The sequence below is a fragment of the Kwoniella europaea genome, chromosome 1 (assembly GCF_036810445.1).
Source record: "Kwoniella europaea PYCC6329 chromosome 1, complete sequence".
Classification (NCBI taxonomy): domain Eukaryota; kingdom Fungi; phylum Basidiomycota; class Tremellomycetes; order Tremellales; family Cryptococcaceae; genus Kwoniella; species Kwoniella europaea.
Window position 1 is genome coordinate 8192356 of NC_089487.1, and position 27107 is coordinate 8219462.

Genomic DNA, 27107 nt, shown 5'->3' on the forward strand with positions numbered 1-27107 from the left:
TCCTATTTCTGATTTTGGATGAAATTGGAACATGAAACAAGTCAACAAAAATGTGTATAGTAAAAACATCGTATATGCATATCAAACAAAATAGGAAAAGCTCCCACAGACATCTTTCACGTGCTAGTTGGCTCATTGCTGTAGCTGAAATGGTATACTGAATTAGGGTGTGTCATGTTTGCATTTCAAGGTGGAATGAATGTTCCCTCAAGCCTAATTTACAACTACAGCTACAAAGTAAAGATATGAATACAGATACAGATACAGATATAGATTACTTGTTGTCGGTCAAGATTATAGATATATTTTCACGATATTCCTTTTGTCAAATGATAGAAATATCCACGAAGCAGATCATCTGTTATCAGTGGGACAGTCCAACAGTCTAACAGCCCGATCTCAACGACAGAAGTTGTAGATTTACAACAGCGAAAGGGTTCACCGGAAATTCCAATCCGATCCAAGACAATGCAGTGCAAGAGTATTTCCATTAGTTGTGCTCGTACGCCTACTTGATATTAGTACCAGTAAGCGATATTAGCGAGTTCAACTTCACTTGTGAACTTTTAGATAATGAGCATAAAACTCACCCTGAAGATATTCCGTCGATGTCTAACATTTATACCTCTACAACTAGTCAGGTCAATCCTCGATAACAGTTTACAACCTTGCAGAATAATTTCCATGTCCTCATCTATTTCCCATTCCCACATCGATTAGCTATTTCTCTTTCTCTTTTGAATTTCTGATGGAAGGGATATACATACCTGTTATAGTAGTTCCTGACAAATCTAATGATCTCAATTTGGGGAATCCCTGTAAGGCGAGTGCGAAAGTGTGGGTATCGTTGATAATTGCCGAGGGCAATTCCACTTGCTCCAGAGGACTTGCAATGAGACTTCCATTTCCTTGTTGGCGATCAGGACCAGAAGGGAAGAAGATCGATGAGTCGATAGATTGAGGTATGATCAATGACAATTTCTGTTCAAACACATCAGCATCCATTCAGTCAAGTGCGATTTGATCAACTCCTATGTCATTATACTAACTCACCTTCAGGCTCTTTCTCCAATTTGCTCTCAGACCATCACGAAATACCAAATCCGAATATCTACCCATACAGGCGTCGCACATCGGGTCCTTCGATCCACCAGGATCCACTTTCATACTAAACTCTTCTAACCTTTCGCACCGGCTGAGTATCTCGCCTAATCCCGTAAACGCGGCAGAATCAGGTATACCTGTTGCAAGTAATTTTGCGGATTTGATATGACCCAATTTCAACGATCTCAACGTATTCGTCTGTGTCTCCAGGAGATGATTTAGAACTTCAACGGGTACGGGTGGTCCACCTGCACCCAAATCCAATTTGATTAATCCCGGAGAGAGGTTTATAAGTGTATCTTCAGGTATAAGTAAGCCGGGGAGATATAGATGAGTTAACCTTGGAAAATGTTCGAAAAAGGTATACCACTGAATGACATGTTCAGGATTTGTCTGACGGGGTTGTGGATAACCCCCAAAAGATTGAGATAGGATTTTGGATCGATGACGATAGTCTTTGGAAGGAGAGTTGAGGAAATCGCCTGGGAGAGATAAGTGAGTGAGGGATGGGTATGGTTGAGAAGAGAATGTATCGTTGATATTCTGGTAAAAGGACACATAAGTATGAAAATTGATAACAATGATGACATAACAGAGTGATAAGCTGATATGCTGATATGGCAGAGATTACTCACTTCAAAGTATATTGAATCCACTTTAAATACTTCCAACCCTTTCCCAAACCTGTCCAACAAACTCTTCACATCCCCCTCAGTGATTTTCGTACCTTTCATATTCAATCTCTTCAGACCACTACATTGTCCTAAGATCTGCTTGATGGTCTTGTCTCCAGCCAGACTACATCCTTTGAGATTTATCGATTCAAGATTCGGTAGATTATATATGATCGCTGAGATACCTAGATCACTAGCTTTGGAAGCATGTTTCAAGCTGAGAGAGGTGAATTGATCTCTCAGTTCAGGTAAGGGGATAAGGGACTTGACGTGTTCTGCTGAGAAGATTGAAGGAAGAAGTTCACCGGGGAGGTATAAATGAGGCGGAATGAGAAATACCTATTTTCACAATTAAGCTCAATTTTAATTCTCAACGTAAATCGATAGTGGACTCACCTCCGCAAGGATCTTGACAGTAAGAAACCCTCCCCAATACCTAAAAGCCGAGTCTCTTATACCCTCTTTCAAATGGCTCGGTAGATATCCCCAAGCAGCTTTGAACTCGGCTCCAGTCTCGTCACCGCTGACATCCCATAATCTCTTGAACCCCCTTGCTATCGACTCCGTACAGCACTTCACCAACGTCGGCAATTCCCTCAATCTAGGTGGTCGGATGGATATGGATGAGGTTGATAATTGAGATTCCGAGATCAAGGTATCCCAATCATCTTTAGAGTTCCATATAGATCGTTGAACTTTGGTTCTCTTGCGGGGTGTAGTGGATGTATTGGATGGACGAGATCTCTTGGACTCGAAAGGGCTATTGGTGGGTTTGCCGGTTGGTAGAGAACGCTTAGGTGGCATGGTACATCTTATACCACCTCTGAGTATGATGTGTGATGGTCTTGTCAGTGTGAGTATATACAATGAAAATTAGCAGTACTTCCACTTGTAAAGTTCTACAGTAAATCCACTTGCCCGAAATCAAAAAGTCGAGGAATGTATGACGTTGTGTCCGATGCAATCCTTCTCGGCGACCTCCGCTGTGATTGTCCTTCGGATCTCGGTGTCACGTCCAGGACCAAGAGCTCAGGAACGGGCCAAGATTAGGTTTGTTTACATCCCAGTCAAACAGTCTAATGCCCATCACGAGCACAGACTAGCGTATCTTATGCTTCACCTCTCTACGATTCTTCATTCTTTGTTCAAAGCATGTAGAAGAATTCCATGTGACGAAGCGCATGTACGTCTGCGATCACACGACCACTGTTGACCTTGCTTGATGTTGGGATACATACGCTTGAAGATGTCAAAAGTCTGGACCTACTGAACCTCGGCGCCTCACTCAATCGAGACGCACCATCCAATGTGATATCTCGCAAAGATCCATCCTCCGGATCATCACTCTCACGTAAGGAACAAGGGACGGAGAGGGTATGTCAGACAGACACCTCTTATTTGTTTGTTGTTGATGTCCTCAACACAGCGATGCATGTGTTGTATACAAATGTGTATAAGTAGGTCAACGGTAGATTCAGATTTGATTTCTGCATTCTGCATCTCTACTTCAATCAACAACTAACGATATTATAAAAACGTCTTTAACGTCTAACTAACTTATCTAGTCACTCTTTTCCCAATTTCAACGACAACCTGTACTACGAACCCAGTATACACATATACACTGTTAACGACCAAACTTTCCGATATTTTACGATGTCCTTCAAATCATTTATCATCGCTTTACCATTCCTCCTTGCCGTCTCAGCTTCTTCTCCCTCATCATCGACAGAACACAATATCTTCTTGGGATGTACCGACCCTTTGGCTACTCCAATCAGACCATTGAAGGTTAATGCCGATTCCGTATCTAGCTGTGTTGTAAGTATACCTCTTCCGTCTTACTGTACATGGACGATGCTGATTCCAGCTGGTTGAATGCGTAGGAATCATGTGGTTCATCAGCTATCAAAAACACTTTCGCATACTGGTTAGGAGGCGAGGAATCTTCATGTGTCTGTTCGACAGTCGGTCCAGCAGAGGAATACGATATCGCTTTTCCTAGAGATGGGGAGAGTAGTTGTGATGATCATGAAGTTGCTGTAAGTGTGATCTATGAACAGCCTACCTATCGTCGATCAGTGTAATCACAATATCGTCATCCTCGAGATGGAGACAGACATGCACATGCTGACAATTAATGAATATATATTCTTGTAGGTCTTCGTAACCAAATCTGGTCATTCATTCCAACATCAACCCAAACGATCCGGTCGATCATCATCCAAATTCAAACGATCATTACCTCCAATCGAAAGAGATACCTCATGTCCTGAACCTTTGACCGCATGTAATGTCGAGGGTGATTCAAGCAGTTATCAATGTATTGATCCCCAATTCGCTTTGAGTGAGTGACGTCTTCCCTCTGTTTGTCTTTTTCGAGGCAGGCTGGCGTTTTTTTTGATTTTACTCATGCTGACGATACTGACTGGACGATTAGACTCATGCGGTGGTTGTATTCACGGTGAATTCGGGTCTACCTCCGTGGCATCTTCAGCAGTAGAGTAAGTGATCACCACCTCGACAGCTCATTTGCCCCGATATAGAAGCTGATATTTGATTTTGATGATGTAGCTGCTCGAAACTCGAAGGTGTAGCTGAAGGAGGAGTGATCTGCTCAGCAGGTAGATGTAAAGCCTATAGATGTTCGGATGGATATCAATTATCAAGTGCAAACACTTGCGTCAAGAAGTAAGGCGTAGTTTTGTATCTTGTTGGGATTTCTTTCTTTCGGTTTTACTCTTGTTATATTGGACAATTATCATTTATATACCATACCATGTCAGATATGCATTGTCACTATAATCGTGCTTCGAGTCATCTTCCATTGCTCTTTACTATGTATACCCATTCGTCCAAGGTAAACAAGCGAGTACCTTGTTTGATACTCCCCTTTTAAGGGTGTGTTTGGTTCAGACGCAAACAAACCTCCACCTGCACGTACAGTAGGAGATGCACTGGTCGTATGAGCTGGTGGCTGAAGAGCAAGTCGATCAACATTCCTCTGCTACCTTGCTTCGATCTGACTTATCTCATTATCAAGAAAAAACGCTCACCTGGCCATCTTATACGCGAAGCACCTGCTGATCGAGGAGTAGAGTTCGCTGTGGAATCATTTGAACAAAATGGTAAGCCAGCATTGAAATTGTTCATTTCCCGTACGACCAGCTAATATCTATATTCACCGACATGGACAGTCCCTCACACCCCAAGCATTACGGTTGCTGTCCAGAGAGACCATCACCCTCCGTTCGGACCCTCCTGAGGGAGTGAGGATAGTGGTGGATGAAGATGATTTGACCAACATGGAAGGATGGGTACAAGGCCCAGGTGAGTGCGGTTCCGTCAGAAGATAGTCGCGCGATCGAAATTACCCCTATCGTGTACTTGATCTTATATCATCTTCAAAGGATCGTGGACATGGTGAGATATAGCTGCTGATCACTTGTTGGGTGATAGGAGGAACACCATACGAAGGAGGTTATTTCCGAATCCGATTTTCCTTTGGACCCGAATATCCCAATTTACCACCTAAATGTATGTTATCACCACTTTATCCCCTTCTTTCATTGACCTTGTAAAGTCAGCTCTCCTTCAGCTCTCCCACCTCCGAGCTATATTTGGATAGCTATGAGCTGATGAGTGTGTGTGTAGGTACGATGATAACCAAAATCTTCCATCCAAACATCTCTAAAAGCGGTGAAATCTGTGTGGACACGTTGAAAAAAGGTTGGAATAAGAGCTATGGTGTTGGTCATGTCTTAGTTGTGAGTGAACCAAACCAAACCACTAACTGGCTGCACCTTCGATGGTCTCAAAACCCTAGCCAGATGTCAAATGATATACACACAAGCTGATATGAATGAATGGTCGTGCTTTATTGAATAGACGATAAAATGTTTGTTGATTTACCCTAATCCCGAATCTGCCTTGGATGAGGAAGCTGGGAAACAATTATTAGCAGATTATGATGGTTATTGCAAGGTGAGTCATCATATCCTGACGTCAACTTGTATCGTCTTCATAAAACCCACAACACATGAGTATATGAATATGAATAAACGGAAGTTTGGTGGCTGACAATGAACGTATTGGTTGATATAGTACGCTAAATTGATGACTGGTATTCACGCTACTCCAAAAGTGAGTATATCGTCACGAAGTGATGCCTATCTCTTGAATCATCAGAAATGCTCCACTAAACCTTCAACGCCTTACCCATCTTCGGTAATACCCAGCTCCCTCCTCCCGAATTCAGAAACAACTCATCTTCATCCGCTGTCCCTGCATCTACTGCCCGCCCTGTATCTTCCGGTAAACCCACACCCCTCGGGACGAACGTCAAGCAGAATCCTTCTCCTATCATCGAACAAGGTCCAACGGTTGGAGCCGATACTACAAAGGTCATAAAACCTGTAACCTCCGCTGTACCCGCTACTAAAGTACCTGTGGCGGGAGCTGGAGCTGGCGGTAAGACTACGGCGGCTAGTAAAGCCAAAAGAGGAGCTAAGAGGTTGTAGAATACCTCAGATCCCTATTGAGTGATAGGTATCAGAGGGGGGAAGTGAGGTAAATCAAAGATATATATCGCATTGCACACTCGAGGGAATATATTCTGCATACATATTATATATATACCTTTCATCAGTTTTATGTTCTCAATATACTGTACATGTATGCATATGTGTTTCTGTGATGCAGTGCGGCTTGGCCACGAGTAGCATGATATGATGAATGTGATGGAGAGAGGAGAAAGTAAGGAAAGCCGGCCGTGATGAAAGTAAGAGCAAAAAGATCAGTCGCGTCGTTAATTCCAACTTATCGTTGATGTGTCCATTTCGTATGATTGAAATCAGTCACCATGACACAACATTCCTCAGTCTTCTATATACACATACCACTCCTACACGAGAAGCTCAAGAAGCAAGTAGAAGGCAATGTGGATTCCTAATGCTTCCTTTTACGACCTATCTGTCCTTATCTGATCGTTCAACCACGACTTATCGGACCTTTTCGCCGTAAGAGTGTTGTTGTCATTGTCCAAGAAAACCAAAGGACCCCTTGAGCTGTGTATGATGTTTTTGAGTCGTGCTTTTATCATGTTTATCTTTATTGTTGCTTGTGTCTTGCATCATACATACTGATTTTTCGTCCTTGACAAACATATATAATCCTGAATGCCTTCTTGTGAAACTGAAGAAGACTCTGCGTCGTTACTTACATTTGCCACTCACTGCATCAAGTTATCGCTTATCTCGATCTAACCTACGTATCTTTGACGCACGAACCCATTGACCATGGACCATATACTCAATCGATCACACGACCTCCTTTGATATCATCCTCATCTTCGATCTCTCTTCCCTTTTCTTGTTCCCCTAAGAACAAATCATTCATAAAGGAGAGTATACCACTTATACCACTCACACAAACGTTCTCCCTTGTCTTTTTTCATTGATCTTATATTCAGACTACGATAGGGAAGGCGATCAAACGTGCATTTGCATTTGCATTTACCAGTGTTTTATGATAGCACAGATTCATTCGCCGCCGTTCGCAAGAGACAGACGATATCAAATATATAGTAGGACTACTGTCGTATTCATCGAGTTGATTGAACGAGCTTCAGAGGTAACCACAAGACATAAAATACATTCTACGATCAAACCTTGCGAATTGTGCCTTCGGATACCTCACCAAGTAAGTGTAAGCCACTTGAACCAGTCCGTACGAATTGAACCGAGCTGACGTTATAGCCCTCTTTGCAGGAAATGGATTACCTCACCATCCTCTCCACACGCTCTTTGATTCTCTTTCCCTCACATCACTCACTACCTTTCAACTTACCTACTCATCGACCATTACCTACTTCACCTCTTTCCTCACCAATTTCACCTACATTTGTCCTACTCCCTCCCGAACCTATCGCTTTACCTATAAGCTCGTTATCATATAACGAGACTAATTGCAGGTATTACCTCATCCATCATGTACTTACCACCACTCAACCCAATCCATTTGGACACCAGGAAGATGACAGAAGGATAAGGAACGAGGTCGAAGTGATCGTCTTTAAGGAATTAGATAGAGTAAAGATGTTCGTTAGAGAATTGGGGAATTGGTTCAACAAGCAGTCGGTAAATGGGATGGAAGAAGATGAGTTGAGGGACTTGGCAGGGAAATATGGTCTGGGGTTACAGATGGATTTGCCAGAGGGTAATGGGGAGGGGAATACGCATGGGTATGAGTCCAAGGGAGAGACGATGGTATTGGTCTAGTCGGATTGTACTCGAGAGACAGCTATCTGGACTCGCAAGTCGGTTCGACAATCTCTCTTCGACACGATCTGCCATTCTTACGAAACACGACGATCGACGATAATAATTCCCGAACTCATATCACGTCACTTATTCAATCTTACTCATTCCGCATTCGACCAGTTGTCACCTTGCATGTTGATCATCCAGGTGGCCCAATTAGTTTTGTATCAGCTATCAAACAGCAATCTTTCGTTAGTTTATTCTTGTTCCTCGACTTGAATTTTTTTTCGGTTCGACAATATCATTAAAATCCTTTTTATTTCCAGCATCCAGGTTCTCGCATTTATGTCCGATACATGATCCTTGGATATACTCTGCATTTGTCTATATACCTTTTTATTCTAAATTGTACATTATTGATTTATATAATATCTTTTGTCGTTTCATGAGTGGTGATTCGTTATCTGTAAGAGTACATGGTTGTTTATAAAGCTAGTATTATGTATCTATATGTTCATATACGAATACAATGTATCATCAGCAAAACATCTTTTGATCTTTTGATACAGTCATCCTTTGATCCAGATAGACTGTTATAGATCGATATTACGAAGAAAGAACATCTACTCACCCAGCTATCATTCCCAGCCCACCCAAAGGCGTAACAGGACCCAACCACCTGAATTTATCCCTACCAAGTACCAACGCGAATATACTTCCTGAAAATACCGCTGCGCCAGAGATGATCAACCCAGAAGCCAATCGGTATTTCCTACTTGCCCCTAACAAGCCAGGATGAAACGAGATTGCCAATAACGCCAAACCGTTATAGATCAAATAGGACGATGCAGTGTTCCATGAGTTGATTTTCTGCTCGGCGATAGGTGGTTTGAGAGTGCGGAGACCGTGGGACCCGAATGCTCCAAAGGATATACCCGTTGCGGCTGATGTGGTTGTAAGTATCTGTTGATGGGTAGAAGGGTTGGGGTGGACTTACTGATCAAAGCACCTGATCTAAAGATTGTCGAGGGGTTCATACTTGGATTGTGTACGCTAGACCTATGAGACTCGAAGGGAATGGAGCTAAGGTCGAATTACTGGTTGCAAGTATGTGTCGCTACAGTGCAGTTCTGTCGTCGTTGTCATTGACACTCTGATCGCTATCATCGTCATGTCAAGATTGTCCGGTACGATCCGAGCGAACGGATGTATATATATATTTGGGTTTACCACTTAAGATGGCTCACTCGTAAACATCTTGGTCGCCACCTAACTCTCTCAATCATGGAGAAATGTTCAATCTCAATTCCATATCCTGCTTTCTTCAATCACATATATCCTGTACATCGACAGCTGAACCTCAAGCACGATGGCTCTCCCACCGACATTGCAGGTCCACTCGCACTTCCAACCGGAAGAAGCTGCTCATGTCGCAACCGAATTAGTGTCTAGTGGGTAAAACACTCCATTATTGATCAGTCATGAAACGACATGATAATCTCACAATTTCTACAATTTCTGTAGGTCTCGATAACTTACCTGGAGAAGTGGTCTTCTTACTGGAAGAAATCAGAGAGAAGGATGTGAGGATCAATCGTGAGTATGCTCTGCCTCTCTTCACCCCAGTGTCATTGCAAATCACATCACCATGCATTCCATACATCCTTCTTCATATCATATATTACATACAATACATAAATAATATCTGACTCCTTATCTGCTGTCATACCTAGAACTAATCCAACGAATCAACACCCGGCATATCGGTCTGACCAAAACCGCCAAATCCCTATCCACCCTCCCGCCTTCCACCGCTACATTCCCTTTACCCATACCGCCCGGTAGCCCTTTACCTACTTCGCATCTATCGCCGAAGGATGCACAGAACCTGACGAAGATCCAAGCGGAATGGGTGAAAGTGGAAATTCTTCAAGATGAGAAGCTCAAATTGGCAGAGAGGATGGAAAGGATTGTTAATCGCGCGAGACAACGAGCTAATCATGAATGGATTAAAGTGGGTGGTAAGGAGATAGTCACGGATGATGGTATCTCGGTAGATGGTGACAGCAAAGTTGGAATTATGGGTGAGATGGGTGGAAGTGATTTGATATTGCCTTCTACTGGTTTGGGAACAGGTGTGGATGGAAGACCTCAGAAGAGTGAGTCGAATCCTGATTGTCCATCACTATCATTAGATCTTGTATACAGAAAGATACACCTTCGCTCTCAGAGGCACGCGGATGATATGGACATATATGATGTTTTCCATTATCATAATCAACATCACAAATCCATATCACACTTGTCGCTGGATTACTAATACTTATTTGGATTCAGAACGCAAACCCAATACAATGTTCCTCCCCTCCCCATCCGCCTCCTCCTCGATGCCCCCTCCACCTGCACCCGTCCGATCCCACTCTTCCTCCAATCGCCCTTCAACTTCCACCTCGCATCGCCATCCAATCTCGCGGCATCATTCGTCCGTCGCTGCTTTGTCCGATCCAGATTTAGATGCAGATGGAGAGAACGAAGATATCGACGTGGATGCGGAGGGAGAGGTCGATACGGCAGGAGAGACAGAAACGGATGATACGCTCTATTGTATCTGTCAGCAAAAGAGTTATGGAGAGATGATTGGTTGTGATAATGATAGTTGTCAATATGAATGGGTCAGTGAAATCTCACAAAGAAAAAAAAAAAACGTCCTCTTTTTCTCTTCCTCATGTGATTGGAGAAGGAGAAAATAATAGCTGATAATTTGGTTATTTACACGACTAACAGTTCCACGTCAAATGCGTTAATATGTCTGCAGGTCATTTACCTGAAACTTGGTATTGTCCAGATTGCGTTAAGAAACTGGGTTTGTTGAGTAGTGATGGCAAGATGCCTGGGACGAATAGGAAGAATAGGAAGAAGTAGATAGGGTCATAATCAGTGGAAACCAGTTGAGAAATAGTTGATGAAGACAGAGCCAATGTATATGTTTGTACCGTTAACATGTACCATGTATGTATGAATCTCGAAGTACCTGCCTATTACGGTCTCGCATGAGTAAAACAGTTACATTACGGATACATAGATGAAATGATGATACATAAGCTGTTTTTTAGATATTCCGCCCCTTCGTCGAAAATTCGTTCTGGGTAACTCGTCTGCCTTGATCTATTTGATCTCACTCTCTTCAATGAGGGTCCATATATTGTTTCTATACCTTCTTAGACTCGTCTGTCTCTAATCTCTCTGAGCTCTAGTCAAAATCAATTCTCAGGTGGTTCGGCAACCTCTACATGCCTCTTATGTAAATCCTCTCTCATACTGATCAAAACCGATTTTCTGACCTTGATCATTCGCTTGTAGATAAAGTAAAGTGCTCCGAGTGTGATCAGCGCACAAGCTGCGAAGCTGCCAAATCAAAGTAAAAAAAGGATATTCAGCATACTGGTCTGTTCTCATAGTAATGACATTATTTCCAGGACTCCCTCATCTCCTCCATGAACTTATTATGATCAGAAAGGATAAGAAAGAAATCACTCACACGCAATCTGATATGACGTGCGAATTGGTAGATGCGTTGGTTTGACCCAATACCACACCGACATAGACACTTATCAACTGGCAGTGTAGTCATCAGTTAGCAACATAATTTCATTCATTCTCATCTGGATCTTTGATGTTATCCTCATTGGAGAAGGGGTACATGGAAAAAAAGTGAGGCTCACTTGTTTAGGTGTAGAAAGTAATAAAGCCAAGATGAATTTCCAAGTTGGTAATCCGCAAATTGCAAGTATAGCAGTAGTGTAGTGACTGAACCCATTATACAAGATTGTATTAGTATTTATGTTACATTCAGAAATTTGAAGGTGGGAATCACTTGATACCGAATCACTCACGTAGGAATAACACTCAACCTCACCACCCAAGCCATCAAGAACCCTCCTTCCCTTATTGATTCAGATAAACAAGCGTAATTTAATGATTTCCTCGTCATCCTCTCTGCTCTGGCTCTACAACAGTTTTTGAACAGTAAAAACAAGACTGTTTCTCCAAGGCCTACACCAACTACGACGATGGCGAAGCCTTTGCCTAGGCCGTATACTAGACCGACGAGGACTATGACGATTTCTGAGGGCAAATTGGAGGGGAAAGCGTCAGCAAGTTCCAATGACCAAATTACGATACGACTCCAATCAGAGATATGATCTAGATGTTCGAGTGGAAAACTCACCATTACCGAACAAAGGCGGGAAGGATAATACGAATAAGATCGCTGCAGGTATCACAAATCCGGCTTTTAATTCTCTTATTTTCCTTACAAACGGTGTCAACCAATCTATGATCTGTAATCCATGATTGTACATCAGTACCGATCTCCTCATATATTACATGTTGGAGAAGGTGGACATACTCACAGAATGATGGAAGAAAGCCATCAAAGCCACCACCACGACAATCAAAATGAACGCGATGTACCACCAAATCCATTCTTTCCTTAACCAGAATCTCCAATTCTTAGCTTTCTCCCATGTGATCAGACCCTTTTCGTACTCTATTCGCTCATCTTCAGTCAATTCATCTTCGGTTTCTTGCATTATCGAATGACGGGATTGTATCCTGCTGGCAGAGGTAGTAGGGTGTGAGGGTTGATCGGTCCATGGGTTATGGGATTCTTCGTTGTTAACGGCGTTGAATGAAGGTTCGAGGTTCGTGTATGGGTGCTGCTGTGACATCCTGCAATGCTGGGATGGAAGGATGAAAGGTCTAAGATGAGAGTCGTGGATACTAACAAAGAGCGATAGCTGTAATTTCTACGATCTATTATTGTCCGAGTCAACAGGTCAATCGTAAGAGAGTTTATGTATGCAGAAGATGTAAGCAAACCCCTTTGAATCAGATTGAATTGCCAGTCAGTTATTCAGGTCATGTTACTACACCGCTTCTTCATTCGGGATCGTCTTTCACTTCTGTCAGTCTCATTTGTAACCTGCAGGCTGTAACCTGTACGTCATCCCAATCGAGCACAACCAAAAGATCGACACTCAGTTTTACCGGAAGACGAGTTACTATTTTGGGAACACCCAGGCACGTGGATTGAACAGCTTTTCATTTTGATCCCGTTCAACAACCCTTGTTCTGGTGCCACATTGCATGGAACACAGGCCAAGAGAGAAACCCCGATAAATTCCGTCTTCCTCGTGGAAAATGGATTTTGGGTCTTTGGCAGCAAATTCACACAGATTGTTTCGTTTCGTCGTTGCAGGACGAGGACCTCGAATTGCACGAAACATCGTCAAGATAGCCAGCTACTTCATACATCAAAAAAACACCTTTTGCTTCTTCACTTTCCCCTTATATTCAACAAGAAGAAAATCCGCCAAAATGGGTATGTGTTGATTCTACTGGTCTCTCGGTCTGGACGCAAATGGGTTGTGGATGGAGAGAGAAAGGATAAAGGGAAGGTCGAATGGTGGAAGGACGGATATATCAGGACTATATTTATGGATGGAAGATGATAAATGCTCTCGATACGTGAGAATGGACACGGTGACATAGCTCTTATGAGTTATGGTGAAGTTGATACCTAGAAGGAAATGGGATGGGGAGATTATCATCGAATGGAAATAGTACAAACGAATCTATCGCTAACACTCAATGACTGCTCATCTTGAATAGAAAACGATAAAGGTGTTCTCGTCGATCTTTACATCCCCCGACACTGTTCTGCCACTGGTAAGTTTGGTCTTTTGATCATGTCCACAATCTGCAAAGTAGATGGAATGGTATGGTATGGTTTTGGATTTGATGCTAATTTCAAGGGTTACACTTAATAGGCCGACTCATCACCGCCAACGACCACGCCTCTATCCAAATCCAAGTTGCCGACGTTGATGCCGATGGAAAGGCCATCAAGGGACAAGGTCAAACCATCGCTATCTGCGGTAGAATCAGGGCTCAAGGTGATTCGGATGATTCCATCAACAGAATCGCTACCAAGCAAGGACGTGAGTTTGATATTTCTTTATACCTTGATGATGAAGGGGGGAAGAGGTAGGAGGGAGTGGTGAGAGTGGTAGAATGAGGGGATTTGAACAGAGTGTATATTGTATCCATCCATGTGGCGTAGACACTTCATGGGATCGGGTCAAATATAGATTAGAAGTAGTGGAATGATAGATCAAAGAAGGAGACAGACGGATGACATGTCTTTGAATAACATTTACTGACCAATGTTTTGTCTTAATCTCACCATAGTCCTCAAGAACGTCTGGTCTTACACTCGTTAAATCAATGTAAATTAGATTTTCGTCGTTTCTCGTAGGCAGTCGGTACTTGGATATGGGGATGCATCCATTCTAGGCATAATGTTACATCTGTGACTGGGCAGATGGGTCGTTGGCAGATATCTGTTATCATAAAAATTGAAGGACCTGCAGAGCTGTATCAGACTGAATTCTATACACGCTATCATTTTTCAAGCTTTGGTCCTATAAGGCTCAAACACACGACATTGACGATATTCTGATCTCACATTATATGCTCAAAGCGATTACTAATTGGATACTATCATAGTCATAATTCATCACATCACTCATTAGGCGAACAGAAACAAAATATATACACACATTTATATCGGCTTTCATCGTCATTAACAATTATCTTTCAAAGAAAAATGTAGTCAAATCTTAGTCCGATATCGAGCATAGTATGGCAAAGTGTACCCTACCAAGCAACTTATGCCGTTGTTTACTATAGTTCCAGGGCAGTGACAGGCAATGATAATGAAGGTATACTGCAACACTTATTCATCATAACCATCATCAGCTCCCCAATCATCCCTAGTTTGATTATCTCTTTCAAACGTGATCAAGTCTTCCTCTTGATCACCTTCGGGAAGTCGCTCAAGTATGGCTCTATATTTCGAGATCAAAACGATCAGCTCATTTCTTGATCTCGGTTTCTCCTAAGTTGATACAAAGCGAAGACATGGATTATATACTCACTCGCATTCACAGAGTAACTCGGTACAGTACAAATCAAGATTCAAATCGCATGGATCGCTACAACAAAGTGATGAGTGTCTGTTTCAGAACGATAAAAGAAGAAAGAATGGGCACATACGTTCCGAAAGGCTGTTCGATCATACTTGCTATACCTTCGATACCCATAAACGTCATACTAATACCGAACATGATGAAAACCATTTTCCAACCCATAGCGTCGACCAGGGTGAACGGTAAGATAAATAGGTATAGGGAAACGACTTGTTTCAGGTGCACGCAGAATATATATGGAAGGGGAGTTTGGACACTGTGTACAAGAAGCTGAAAATCAGTAATCTGATCTGATCTGATCTGATCTGATCTTACTCATAATCACAAGTAAGCTTTGCAAGATACACTTACATCCTCTCCATTGATCCGAGTTGATCCGTCATTCCAGATACAGCAGCTTGGAGGGCGTTCATACCCTTTTTAATCCGCATATTTGTCAGCTAACGCTTATCCAATGTCGCAAGGATTAGCTGATTTTTTTTGTTGACTTACAGCTGGTCCAACCGCTTCGAGACAACCCATCTTCCTAAACCTAAAAATAGATCTACTAATTTCATGTGAACTATCATAGCGACGCATCAGTAATGTCACATTGTCTCATAAGATAACAGTCTGACTTCCGATCCGTTCATACATAGAAAATGTATATCCAACTCACATGATCAAAGGTAAACCCAATTCTACCATCCTTCCTAGCCCCTGTTCGGCCCTAATCATCATTCCGGTATCAGGCTTAACTCCCTTCTTGATCAATGGAGTTCTCTCGTTCGCGGTCGATTTGCCCATACCGGTTCCAGTACTTGATTTATTCATAGTGGGAGTTTGCTCCGTTTCGTCATTATATTCGTTGGGATCAACCACTCTCACAGCTGTCGGCCGTCTTTTCATTACATTACTTATATTCCTCGGATAATTCGGTCTTACCCCATTTCCAGTTCCATTTCCATGATTTTCGTCAGTTGTGGGGAAAGAAGTTTGATTGGGATGAGGTGAATGAACGAGATTGTTGAGCGAAGGAGAAGGCGAGAAAGGTGTATGTGGACTATTACCTAATCCTACGACACTCTCTTCATCTTCTTGAGAATCAATAAGACCTGGAGTCGAGTGACTTGGAGTCATCGTACCAGGAGAATTCGTTACTGGTTTGCCATAATTTGATTGACCACGAAGACTGGAATTTGAGATAGCTGATTTCAATCGACGGATATCGTTCCCTGCTAATTTGGCTGGCAGTAATCCTATATCGAACATCTCGTCTGTCAATTTACCTCTTTCTGATATGGAGTAGTTCATAAGTGCATGTTGACCTGTACATACCCTTCAAATCATCGTGATGAACACCTCCTTCAGCCCTCAAATGATGTTTCGTAGCTACCACAAATGCCACTACCAATCTTATCACCTTTCTCTTTTCCGCGGTCAATTGTTTTCTTGACATGGCGGGTTGAGAACCGTCGGATGGTGGAGGGGGAAGATTGACTGCTACCCAGATATTACGGGATAGATTACGAGCGATGGAGATCAGTGCGGTAAAATCTTTTCGACCTCTATGAGATGATGATCAGCTGACAAACCGACATACAGTGTAACAGCTAGGGCAGTAGGAGACGTACTCGGCATATCTCTCATACGCAGATGAGTTTCTATGGAAATCACATCAGTCAGCAGATTCTCAGAGGGATAAGGTATTTGCGCTCGAAGACTTACCTGAAGACCAGCAAAAGACCAACCACCACGGATAGAAGGGGTACTATGCAGTGGAGTTTAGCTTACGTCCTTCATGATGGAATGACCGAGTGCTTATAACTCACCGACGTTATTTGTCAATCCCACTTCTTTACCCCACAACTGACTTGCAGCAGCAACTCCAGCAGAGAAGAGTGTGACAGTCAATACGGGACCTAAGACTATGGGTAGGATAGATGATCTAAATACGAATATATCAGGTAACCAAGATATCTTAGATAACTGCACCCTCCCATAATGCGTCAGCTTGCCAGCTAAATCTTGAGCTCAATTGCAAGAAGATAGACTCACCTTTGGTTTATGATCTTCTACATCCTGTAATGCTAACAGCGAAGAGAGGGTATTGATGGGTAAGGACATTGTATTGCCCTTATTTGTCGACATGGTTAGCTGGTGTACTTTGCGATAGAAGATGTGCAAAAAATCGAGAAGAAAAGAGAGGTTTTTGATTTGTAATGCTTATAGGCAATGTAGTGGAAGTGGAAAGGATCAAAGGGCTATCCATGCTCAAGTACGAGATTGAAGGATGGTGCACACTGTACTCACGATAGTACTGAATCCCGTACCTTCCTTCTTCCTAGGACTGGACGAGTTTGAACTTGGTTGATCGGCTTTCAGAGCTGTATCTGACATCTTGCTAGACCTGATTTCGACCTAAGATTCTATCAGATGTAGTCTTAATAGAAGAAGATTTCCCTTCACAATACGACCTTGTAGTGTATCCATCTTACTTATACTCCAGTCTGCGAATCGCTAATCAACTCATGGTTGATCACAGGCACGGACCACCATTGAACTAGATATTGTGAAACACGTCAACAACGAGAGACCTAGCGCGTTTCAGATTGCCTATGACTACGAGATAAGCATGCGTACTCTCACACCGTACCAGCCTTACAGTACATGAGATACCGCACATACATCGTATAGAGATACCAAGATGTAGATTGTATACTGGTAAGATGTTCATGATCATGCTATGCATCTGCTTCACCTGCCCCATTCCGCTGGATCCCACTCTTCTCCTGAGTCATCCTCTCCCCAAATATCATCCGGCACTTCCTCATCCCCCGGTACAGCTATCACACCGTCTCTACCTGCCAATCTCGCTATACGTCTGGCTAACCTTTCATATGCGTATATCTGAGGATTAATTTCGGCAGGATACCAACTACATCAATGGCAAGGGACCATCAGCTCTCAAAACTCTTGAAGAATTTGCAAGTGGAAGTAAGGAGAGGCCACTCACTAATTGATAGCTACTACTATCCCAGCATTACCTTCTTCCTGCTCTACTCGATGCCACCAATTCGCAGGCAAGTACAACGTCTCACCTTCCTTCAGCACCACTCGTATTGGATGAACACGCGAGGGGAACTGAGTGGAAGATACCCATGGGATGGGATAGGTCGGATCATCATCAGGATGGAGGTTGCCAGAAGGAGAACGTCGGAGGGTTGATGGTTTATGAAATTGTTCTATACCCTCACCACACCATATCAGCTGATCCATATTGGTATGTTCATTGGTTATTGGACAGGCTCACGATCAAGCCATAATCCTTCAATGGGCGATAATAATGTAAAAATCTTCTTTCCAGCTAACACATGATATACATTTTCGTATCTGCATACCAAAATAAACATCAGTTTAAAAGGGTCACATAGTGGTTGATGAGGAGAAGAAAAGACATACGGATCATGATGTAAAGAAGTGGTACTTTTCCTATCGCCTATCCACAAATTGACAGCTTCCGCTTCACTACCTACCCCCACTAAATCAGTAAAATCAACATCGACGATTCTGCATGGATGAACATACCCGTAGCTTCTTTCATCCACTCTACGTCCTTCTGTATATGATCCTGAAACACTTCCAATTCAGGTGAACCATCAGGACGAGGAGTAGAACGGTATATATTACCATCTTGAGATTGAAGGTAATATGCCTCTCCACTATCACCTAAATCTATGAAACAAAACTTACTTAGCTACGCTATAGTTTCGGATGTAAAGATAGTTTACTTGCCTCCCGTGTCTGACTGTAGATGTGAGATCAGCGTGGAAATAGTCATCTTATCGTCGAATGCTTTGACAAATGTCGTACTTCCATCTTCCAGTTCTCGGACTGAATCAGCTAGCCTACCATATAAATCAGCGACGGTAGTCCTCGTATAGACAATATTGCTTACCCATCATCGGTAATGGCTACAGTGACCTTTCTTTCTCCTGAGATCTCTCGATATACATCGGGTTGTGTCCAATCGTTCGTATGAGCGGCCGAAATCAAGGGCGAGAAGCCTGTACATGTGACCCGATTAGATATTGGACCTCGTTGACACAGGACAGGAAGGGAGAGGGGAGGAGTAGGGAATGGAGGGAGAGGAGATGAGGAAGAAGGGGAGGGGTCAAGTGCAAGGGGAAGGGGAACGCATGGAAAGAGAAGGGACGAGATGAGAGATCAGCTCGTCGAACCAACAATTTACCTTTGATAATAGCCGGATGAGCCCTGTTGACCATCCTCAGCGCTTCCAGAGAGGACGGAGGTTCATCGTACACTGTGATGTCTCGGAATTGTAGATCTGACAGAATCAACCCGAAACAGTCAGCGGAAGAAACCGTTTCGATTTAGTCCGTTTGATTTTAGCATTCACCTCTGTAATCATCTAGTAGTTGCTCCAAGAGCGATTCTAGCGCTTCAACCCGCTCGTTACTTGACATGCTTGAGTGATCTATCGTGCATACAACATCAGAATAGAAGCTTTGGTGGCTCACAAGCATCGAAAAAGGTCAACTGGGTAAAATGGATTTTTTGGATGGTACATAAATGTGGGGCACCGATTCAACGGAATCAATTTGGCCTGACGTGCTTGAGTCGAATGTTGAATGTTGAACAAAGCAGCCATGAAACATCCATCCATCTCCAACTCTTTGAACTGCTTATCGCTGTTACTCTGACTTATACTACGACATCTACTTTGTCCTCCCATCTACTTCAGGAGCTACCTAGCAGTCGAAAAAGAATCGTCAAGATGAGCGGCCAGAATATCCGTCAAGCTGACGGGCTACTCATGAACGTCCATGATCCTTCGAAAGGACCAGTGTAAGTTTACGTGCTCAGACTTTCAGCTGGCGGAGACGATGCAGCTCGGACACAAGCTGATCATAGTAACCATATAGACTTCCAAAAGATGGAGAAAGAAATGTTCTGATCACTTCGGCATTACCTTGTAAGCTTTAACCCCAAACCGATAAAGGAATATTCACCTGACTAGGGGGCGATGGCGGTGGGATGGTGTAGATGTTAATAACGTACCGCATCTGGGAAATATCATTGGGTGAGTATCTGTTATCTCCTTTACTACTTCTATGAGTAATAAGGCTGACAGCACTCATCCTGTACAGATCGACACTCTCGGCAGATGTTTTTGCCCGTTATTCACGAACGTTGAATGTTCCAACTCTTTATGTAAGCTAAAGGACTTCGACCAAGCAAGAAGGTGAAGGTGAGATGCTGATAAGTGGATGTAGATTTGTGGTACGGATGAGTATGGTACTGCTACTGAAACCAAGGTGAGTAGCTAATCTCAAGAATAAATGAAACTCCAGCTTATCATAGCTGGTTCCACATGCTAGGCATTGGAAGAAGGGGTTTCACCTTTGGAGCTCTGCACGAAATTCCATTTGCTTCATACCGAAATCTACAAGTGAGTTCTCAGCTCCATCCACCGCGACACCGTATACAAGCTGATAGCGTTCTGTGAAGATGGTTTGAATTGAGTTTCGATAAATGGGGAAGAACCTCGACACCTGAACATACCAAGTGAGCTTTCTCACCATATGTCAGGGCGCAGCTAGCTAAATAACGCTCAATCATCTAGAATCACCCAGCAAGTATATCTAGATCTCCACAAGAACGGATTCTTCAAACTTGAAACTGCCGATCAGACATACTGTGAAGACGATAATCTGTTCTTAGCTGATCGATTTGTGGAAGGTACTTGTCCTCAATGTGGATATGACGTGAGCACTCAAATCAGCTGGTCGGTTTTCCTGGCATACCGTATCGTCAGCTGATTATCAATGTGTATGTGTAGGATGCAAGAGGAGACCAATGCGATAAATGTGGACTTACCTACTCCTCACCTACCGAATTAAAGAACCCAAGATGTAAACGAAATAAGACCCACAAAGTATCAGTCCGACCTTCCACACATGCCTGTATGCGATTAGACTTGCTACAACCTAAACTGGAAGATTGGATGCAGAAAGCTAGAGTCAAGGGTAAATGGGGTAGTAATGCGGTTATCACCGATAAAGGTGAAATCGTCGAACCTAGAATGTTGGGTGAGGGTCTCAGACCTAGTGCTGTCACGAGAGATTTGAAGTGGGGTGTGGAAGTGCCTAAGACTGGTGATGCGGAGGAAGATAAGGCTATGGAAGGAAAGGTTATCTGTGAGTTGACATGCTACTGAGATCCGGTACTCTAACTGACAAATTTATTCTTGAATCAGACGTCTGGGTATGTACCATAATGTCGCAAGTTTCACCGCACAACATCAGATCACTGACGTTTGACGGAACAGTTCGACGCTCCTATTGGTTACCCCTCCATCACAGCTACTTATACTGATCAATGGGAGAAATGGTGGAAGAACCCCGATGACGTGGAATTGTATCAATTCATGGGTAAAGATAGTGAGCTGGTCCTAGCATGCGCTTTGTTGAACATGGACTCAGCTTACCCCTCTCATGGATCTAGACGTCTACTTTCACACCGTCCTTTTCCCTGCTATGTTGATCGGTACTGGTCAACCATGGACCATGTTGCACGATATCTCCAGTACTCGTAAGTTCACTGTGGCAATTCTGTCATTGAGCGGAGCTGACCTGAATATTGTAGAATACCTGAACTACGAAGATACCAAGTTCAGTAAGAGTAGGAACATTGGGTAAGCTAGTGAATGCCCCGTTTCTTACGGACTTAGCTGATATTATAATAGTGTATTCGGTAACAACGCCCGAGAGACTGGTCAACCCCCTTCAGTATGGCGATACTACCTTCTCTCACAGAGACCCGAGAACAGTGATTCCTCCTTCCTTTGGTCTAGTTTCATTGCTGCCAATAACAACGAGTTATTGGCTAACTTGGGTAACTTTGTCAACCGAGTGAGTATATCATGATACTCCCCATATTGAACTCGTGGGATTAAAGGAAATCTTAGGTTGTAAAATTCGTCAATGCGAAATACGATTCCGTTGTGCCTGGTCCTGAGGGTCTCGCCGGTGGTGATTTCATACCCGATTCCAACCCATCAACTCCAGCTGCTCAGCTAGACGCCGATTTCGTCAACGACGTCAACACCAAATTGACTGAATTCCGAGCAAGCATGGACGAAACCAAATTACGAAACGGTCTTAGCGTTGCCATGTCATTATCCGCTCGAGGTAACCAGTACCTCCAAGACAACTCGCTGGACAATGCGTTATTGGCGAACCAACCCGAGCGATGTGCTCAAGTATTACTTAACGCTATCAACTTGATTTACCTCTTGTCCGTCACCTTCCACCCATTCATGCCTAGCACAACTGAAGGTATCCTGCGACAGTTGAACGCTCCTGCTCGTTCATTACCTACCAAATTCTCTATCGATATTTTACCCGGACATAAGCTGGGCAAAGCCGAATATCTATTCAAGAAGATTGAAAACGTGAATGGAGCTCAGGAGAAAGCATGGCAGAAACAGTTTGGAGGAGATTCTGTCGTAGCTGATAAGGTTGACCCGGCAGGACCAGGTGGACATCCCGAAGGAGGAAAAGTTCCTAATGTAAAAGATGTCAACGTAGATAAGAAAGCTGCTCACTTAGCCAAACAGGCTGAAATTGCCAAGATCAAGAGAGCCGCAGCTAAAGAAGCTGAAAAGAACAAGACACCCGAAGAGAAGGAATTAGAAAGTAAGATTGAATCTCAAGGAAAACTCGTTGCTATGATCAAGAAGGGTGTACAAACTGGTAATGCGGATGAGGAATTGGCTAAAGCAAAGGAGCTGAAAGCTGAATTGGCAGAGTTGAGAAAGAAGTTGAAAGAGGCTAGTATCTCGAATTAAGACAATGGAATCATAGAGATATATAGTTTTGATTTGTTGGCATAAGATGATGTGGATAGATGATTTATATAGTAGAGTTTTGCGATGGGTGATGTACATATATGATAGACCACTCCTTTGTCATGATCGACACTCTGTTTCTGTTCTCCTTCCTTCTTAATGAGACCCAGAAGTGTTGTAGGTGTTTGAATCCTTTGTGAGACTTTCCCCTTTTACCTTGATCAGAAATGATAAAAGAGCAATGGGGTGTGGGGTGCAATGTCAAATGTCATATGAAGTAAGAGGGAATGAAGTCTTCTTCTTCCTCTTCTTTCTTTCTTCTTCAGCAATATACTCGTATCACTCAGCTATATAACTGATAATCAACCATAAATCAATCATACATCGTACTCAAAGCTGAGAACAACATCATTGGTTCTTTCCGACGGAATAATATACGCGTCCACTTCGTCAACAGAAAACAAGGAATTGCGAACATCACTGAAACTCAACATTGGTCTTCCATCCAGAGTTTCATCTTGTCTCTACTCATCCAGCCCAACAACCACTCACTCCTGCCTCTGGCCGTAACGTGTCACCTCGGAGAGGGCTGGTAGGCAAGATGGCACCGATCAAAACGGTTCGGAACATACTTATGGAGGTGAGTCCATTTTGACTTTTGACTTTCATTCGAACTTTCCTCCTTCAACGACTCTCAGTATTCCAGATAGATTTGTCCCCATATTCCTTGGTAAGGAAGGACGAATTTACTGATCAAGGATGAACTTGGATATAGCTCCGTAAGATATGTCAACATCCCTACCTATCCGAACCAGAATTAGAATCATTCGATATACCCGAGGTAGAACAGCATAAGCAATTAGTAGAAGCTAGTGGGAAATTGATGTTTCTCAAATTACTTTTACCGAAATTGAAAGAGAGGGGACATAGGGTGCTGTTATTCAGTCAGGTGAGTCTGAAGCTTTCCACCTCCCTGGGATTATGTGAGGAAAATTAGCTTATACTCTGAGATTTCGGATGGATGATGGAATAGTTCAAAATAGCCCTAGATAGAAGTAGGTTCAACTGCTCGCTGACCACATTGTTAGAGCAAGAGGACGATCAGCTGACTTGTGAGATTATTGCAGTCGAAGATTTCATGTATGGCGAGAATATCAAATTCCTTCGATTGGACGGTGATGTTCAGCAAGCTCAACGACAAAAATCGATGGACCTTTTCAATGCCCCTAATTCAGAATACGATGTTTTCCTTCTGACGACTAGAGCAGGTGGTGTTGGTATCAATCTGGCTGCTGCTGATACTGGTGAGTCCCACTCTCAGCTGTCAATGCAATGCTGTACGAAACCTAGTGAGCTGACGTGACGATACTTTTCTGTACTACAGTCATACTATACGATCCGGATTTCAACCCACATCAAGATCTTCAGGTAAGCTGGAGTATTCTTGTTAGTCATATAGGAAGACAGCTGACGTGACCAACACTCATAGGCAATTGCAAGAAGTCATAGATATGGGCAGAAGAAGAAGGTACTGGTTTTCAAGCTCATGGTGAAAGGGTCGGTAGAAGGTACGTCAGCTATCATGTGTTCAACGCAATCTCGACTAGCTGACCAAATGCATTGCAACAGAGAACATCATTAACAAGGGAAAGAAGAAGATGGTACTTGATCACCTAGTCGTCCAGCAGATGGGTAAAGAGTCGGAGGAAGGTGATATCGATGATCTACTCTTACGTGGTGCCGAAGCGGTATACTCAATGCAAGGAGGAATCAACGTTCCTGATATCGTCTACAACTCCAAGAACGTCGATGAGCTGATAGATAGAGTGGAAGCTGATGCTGAAGCTGAAGCTAAGGAAATGGAAGAAAGGGAAAAGGCTATAACTGAAGGAACATTGGAACCTAACAAGAACAAATCGAATCAACAATTTGGTTTTGCCAAGATATGGGAAGCAGATCGGAATCAATTACAGACTATTGCAGCTGAGGAGAATGCAGATGACAATGATGAACGAGAGATCAACTGGGAATCAATTATAGACGCCATGGAGAAAGAGAGACAAGAGAAATTACAGGAGATGATGGAAAATTCGACTAAAAAGAAACGAAAAGCTGCTAAGAATGCCAACGTTGCAGACTTGACATACCTGTCGGATGGACTTTTAGGTGATTCACCTGCGAAGAAGAGTAAGAAAGGTAAAGGCAAGGCTATCCCAGATGGATCATCAGAATCAGAATACAATAAGGACGGTAAGAATAGTAATAGAGGAAGTGAAAGTGAAGGTAGTGAATTTAACGATTTCTCAGATTCCAACATGCCAGCAGAGCTACAAGGTCTAGGGTTACCTGGAATGCTGAAGAAATCAAAGAAAAGGCAGAACACCCAAACTACCGAAAATCTACCTACTGTACCTGAACCAAGCAATAATCCATTACCTCTTCCTCCTCATCCTACTTTAACGGGACTCATCAACAACAATGCCAACCCCCTTGCACATGGTCAAATGCCAGCTCCTGCCGAGTCTTCTAAGCAAGCCCAAATGAAGGAAGATAAGCAAGCTAGGAAAAAGAGGCGACTTGAGCAGAAACAAGCCATCGCAAACGGTTCGAGCTCTAATTCTACCATCGCTAACTCTCATCTACCCAATAATCATTATCAGCAGGTGACTCCTCAACAACAGGTCAATCAACACATCCTAGAACAGCGGTATGCGCAGGCTAGACATATACTGAACTTGTTGTATCATATCCTGAGAGAATTCGGCAATGAGAAAAACATACGTCGATGGGGATTGATCGCCTTACCGGAATTACCTGCTGGAGAGAGAATGCATCGATATACGATCTTAGCTGAGGAGGTGGACAAACATCTATCATCAATGAATCAATCAAAATACTTCTCATTACCTGAACAACTCAGGACAGTCTCGTTCCTTTTGATCAGTCGAGAGGATGTGGTGGTGAAAGGGAATTTGGCTGTACCGAATATACCACCCGATGTCGGTTTGATCGTACCGCCGAAACAGGTCGCTGCTCCCGCTGCTCCTGCACCCCGCATACGAAAGAAAGGCGATACCACCTCTTCCAATGGAAATACTGCTACACCTGATCCGATGCTAACAGCAGGAAGTATGATTGCAAAATCTCAATACCCTCAATCATCATCGTCAAGTACACTATTCAACAGCTTGATGGACGCTGCTCCGCCCACTTGTCAATTCTGTTCTGGCCAACACGAAGTGAGGGATTGTGATAACCTCTCGTCGATGGAGGATCTGCAAGCTGTTAGACAAGCTATACTGCAAGGTAACGAACCTGAATATGATAAGGTGAGTCATGGGATCTATGCGATCGGTATGGACCATTGGCTGACTAGGGTTCTCGCTGCTGTCATCAGACAATAGCATTGAAAGAAATTGATAGGACCCAATTGTGGTTGATCAGAGCTGGAAAATTACCCAATGGGCCAAGTACAAACATCCTTCCACCCAATTTGAATACTTTGAATGGAAATACGAATGGGCACATCAATACACATACACCAAACAAACAGATCCAACCAACTCAGCCTGTAGCATCATCAGCCTCATTGAAGGTCAAAAAACCTAAGTCTACACCAATCACAGACAAAACAGTCATTGAGATACCTGATTCTCCATCTCCTATACCGCAACCTACCAAGCCTGCAAAAGCAACTGAAATATGTCCATTTTGCGAGGCTTCTTGTGGAATGACCATACGTGGTTGCGTGGAACGTAATGGCGGTAGGAAAGCGTTGAAAATGAAAATTAGAGAATGTGAAGATAGGATTCAAGGTGGAGATGGATCGAGGGGGATAAGGGATATTCAACAGGCTTTGTATTCCGTTTATAAGAGTGTAAGTGATTTTGTGTCTTTACATTGTGTGTGATAGATATGTCTTGGTTTGAGGGTTGGGGCTAATTGATATATGGCGTGAAATAGTGGCCGAGGGATCAAAAATGAGGTGAAATATACGTTTGTGCGAAGAAAAGTGGATGATCCATACTGGTGGAGAGAGGATCAACAGAACTCGTAATGTATGGAGACATGACGATGTAGTAAAGATGGAGAAGTGGATTGAAATGAACATTTGTGTTGAAGAGAGAGAAAAGTCCATCTTCAAATATGATTTATATGTTCTATG

At 43.0% G+C, this 27107-nt stretch overlaps 12 protein-coding genes across 12 annotated transcripts; 7 read left to right on the top strand and 5 right to left on the bottom strand.

The window, feature by feature from the left end:
- Nucleotides 1-490: 490 nt before the first annotated feature.
- V865_003097 (uncharacterized protein) lies at nucleotides 491-2582 on the bottom strand (the record flags this gene model as incomplete). Its single annotated transcript, XM_066226896.1, has 6 exons — nucleotides 491-508; nucleotides 591-694; nucleotides 768-981; nucleotides 1054-1647; nucleotides 1740-2117; nucleotides 2175-2582. The coding sequence occupies 6 exons, from the start codon at nucleotides 2580-2582 to the stop codon at nucleotides 491-493; spliced, it is 1716 nt and encodes a 571-aa protein (XP_066082993.1).
- An 852-nt stretch (nucleotides 2583-3434) lies between these two features.
- V865_003098 (uncharacterized protein) lies at nucleotides 3435-4473 on the top strand (the record flags this gene model as incomplete). The annotated part of the gene is made up of 5 exons (XM_066226897.1): nucleotides 3435-3599; nucleotides 3665-3820; nucleotides 3939-4125; nucleotides 4219-4282; nucleotides 4353-4473. 5 exons carry the CDS (start codon nucleotides 3435-3437, stop codon nucleotides 4471-4473), a joined length of 693 nt encoding a protein of 230 aa, XP_066082994.1.
- A 430-nt stretch (nucleotides 4474-4903) lies between these two features.
- V865_003099 (uncharacterized protein) lies at nucleotides 4904-6298 on the top strand (the record flags this gene model as incomplete). The annotated part of the gene is made up of 7 exons (XM_066226898.1): nucleotides 4904-4906; nucleotides 4976-5108; nucleotides 5238-5315; nucleotides 5433-5545; nucleotides 5667-5762; nucleotides 5883-5921; nucleotides 6017-6298. The coding sequence occupies 7 exons, from the start codon at nucleotides 4904-4906 to the stop codon at nucleotides 6296-6298; spliced, it is 744 nt and encodes a 247-aa protein (XP_066082995.1).
- Nucleotides 6299-7549: 1251 nt separating this feature from the next.
- On the top strand, nucleotides 7550-8056 carry V865_003100 (uncharacterized protein; the record flags this gene model as incomplete). Its single annotated transcript, XM_066226899.1, has 1 exon — nucleotides 7550-8056. One exon carries the CDS (start codon nucleotides 7550-7552, stop codon nucleotides 8054-8056), a length of 507 nt encoding a protein of 168 aa, XP_066082996.1.
- A 609-nt stretch (nucleotides 8057-8665) lies between these two features.
- Nucleotides 8666-9075, bottom strand: V865_003101 (uncharacterized protein; the record flags this gene model as incomplete). Its single annotated transcript, XM_066226900.1, has 2 exons — nucleotides 8666-8982; nucleotides 9036-9075. The coding sequence occupies 2 exons, from the start codon at nucleotides 9073-9075 to the stop codon at nucleotides 8666-8668; spliced, it is 357 nt and encodes a 118-aa protein (XP_066082997.1).
- A 332-nt stretch (nucleotides 9076-9407) lies between these two features.
- V865_003102 (uncharacterized protein) lies at nucleotides 9408-10960 on the top strand (the record flags this gene model as incomplete). The annotated part of the gene is made up of 5 exons (XM_066226901.1): nucleotides 9408-9489; nucleotides 9563-9634; nucleotides 9772-10197; nucleotides 10376-10710; nucleotides 10823-10960. 5 exons carry the CDS (start codon nucleotides 9408-9410, stop codon nucleotides 10958-10960), a joined length of 1053 nt encoding a protein of 350 aa, XP_066082998.1.
- A 338-nt stretch (nucleotides 10961-11298) lies between these two features.
- Nucleotides 11299-12768, bottom strand: V865_003103 (uncharacterized protein; the record flags this gene model as incomplete). Its single annotated transcript, XM_066226902.1, has 6 exons — nucleotides 11299-11443; nucleotides 11577-11653; nucleotides 11761-11845; nucleotides 11932-12163; nucleotides 12267-12378; nucleotides 12451-12768. The coding sequence occupies 6 exons, from the start codon at nucleotides 12766-12768 to the stop codon at nucleotides 11299-11301; spliced, it is 969 nt and encodes a 322-aa protein (XP_066082999.1).
- Nucleotides 12769-13554: 786 nt separating this feature from the next.
- Nucleotides 13555-14322, top strand: V865_003104 (uncharacterized protein; the record flags this gene model as incomplete). Its single annotated transcript, XM_066226903.1, has 4 exons — nucleotides 13555-13567; nucleotides 13712-13768; nucleotides 13870-14040; nucleotides 14291-14322. 4 exons carry the CDS (start codon nucleotides 13555-13557, stop codon nucleotides 14320-14322), a joined length of 273 nt encoding a protein of 90 aa, XP_066083000.1.
- Nucleotides 14323-14837: 515 nt separating this feature from the next.
- Nucleotides 14838-17469, bottom strand: V865_003105 (uncharacterized protein; the record flags this gene model as incomplete). Its single annotated transcript, XM_066226904.1, has 12 exons — nucleotides 14838-14949; nucleotides 15040-15096; nucleotides 15158-15346; nucleotides 15442-15506; nucleotides 15583-15652; nucleotides 15749-16328; nucleotides 16408-16637; nucleotides 16704-16733; nucleotides 16798-16840; nucleotides 16902-17058; nucleotides 17128-17205; nucleotides 17383-17469. 12 exons carry the CDS (start codon nucleotides 17467-17469, stop codon nucleotides 14838-14840), a joined length of 1698 nt encoding a protein of 565 aa, XP_066083001.1.
- Nucleotides 17470-17826: 357 nt separating this feature from the next.
- V865_003106 (uncharacterized protein) lies at nucleotides 17827-19556 on the bottom strand (the record flags this gene model as incomplete). The annotated part of the gene is made up of 9 exons (XM_066226905.1): nucleotides 17827-18007; nucleotides 18086-18314; nucleotides 18383-18462; nucleotides 18532-18601; nucleotides 18658-18804; nucleotides 18865-18977; nucleotides 19028-19136; nucleotides 19322-19417; nucleotides 19490-19556. 9 exons carry the CDS (start codon nucleotides 19554-19556, stop codon nucleotides 17827-17829), a joined length of 1092 nt encoding a protein of 363 aa, XP_066083002.1.
- A 311-nt stretch (nucleotides 19557-19867) lies between these two features.
- Nucleotides 19868-22942, top strand: V865_003107 (methionine-tRNA ligase; the record flags this gene model as incomplete). Its single annotated transcript, XM_066226906.1, has 15 exons — nucleotides 19868-19938; nucleotides 20016-20065; nucleotides 20137-20173; nucleotides 20241-20304; nucleotides 20367-20408; nucleotides 20472-20542; nucleotides 20602-20658; nucleotides 20717-20858; nucleotides 20933-21290; nucleotides 21350-21357; nucleotides 21422-21533; nucleotides 21598-21684; nucleotides 21739-21787; nucleotides 21839-22004; nucleotides 22061-22942. 15 exons carry the CDS (start codon nucleotides 19868-19870, stop codon nucleotides 22940-22942), a joined length of 2196 nt encoding a protein of 731 aa, XP_066083003.1.
- Nucleotides 22943-23543: 601 nt separating this feature from the next.
- On the top strand, nucleotides 23544-26926 carry V865_003108 (uncharacterized protein; the record flags this gene model as incomplete). Its single annotated transcript, XM_066226907.1, has 9 exons — nucleotides 23544-23582; nucleotides 23718-23891; nucleotides 23976-23997; nucleotides 24070-24246; nucleotides 24327-24370; nucleotides 24432-24510; nucleotides 24572-26271; nucleotides 26340-26819; nucleotides 26906-26926. 9 exons carry the CDS (start codon nucleotides 23544-23546, stop codon nucleotides 26924-26926), a joined length of 2736 nt encoding a protein of 911 aa, XP_066083004.1.
- Between the last annotated feature and the right edge of the window lie 181 nt (nucleotides 26927-27107).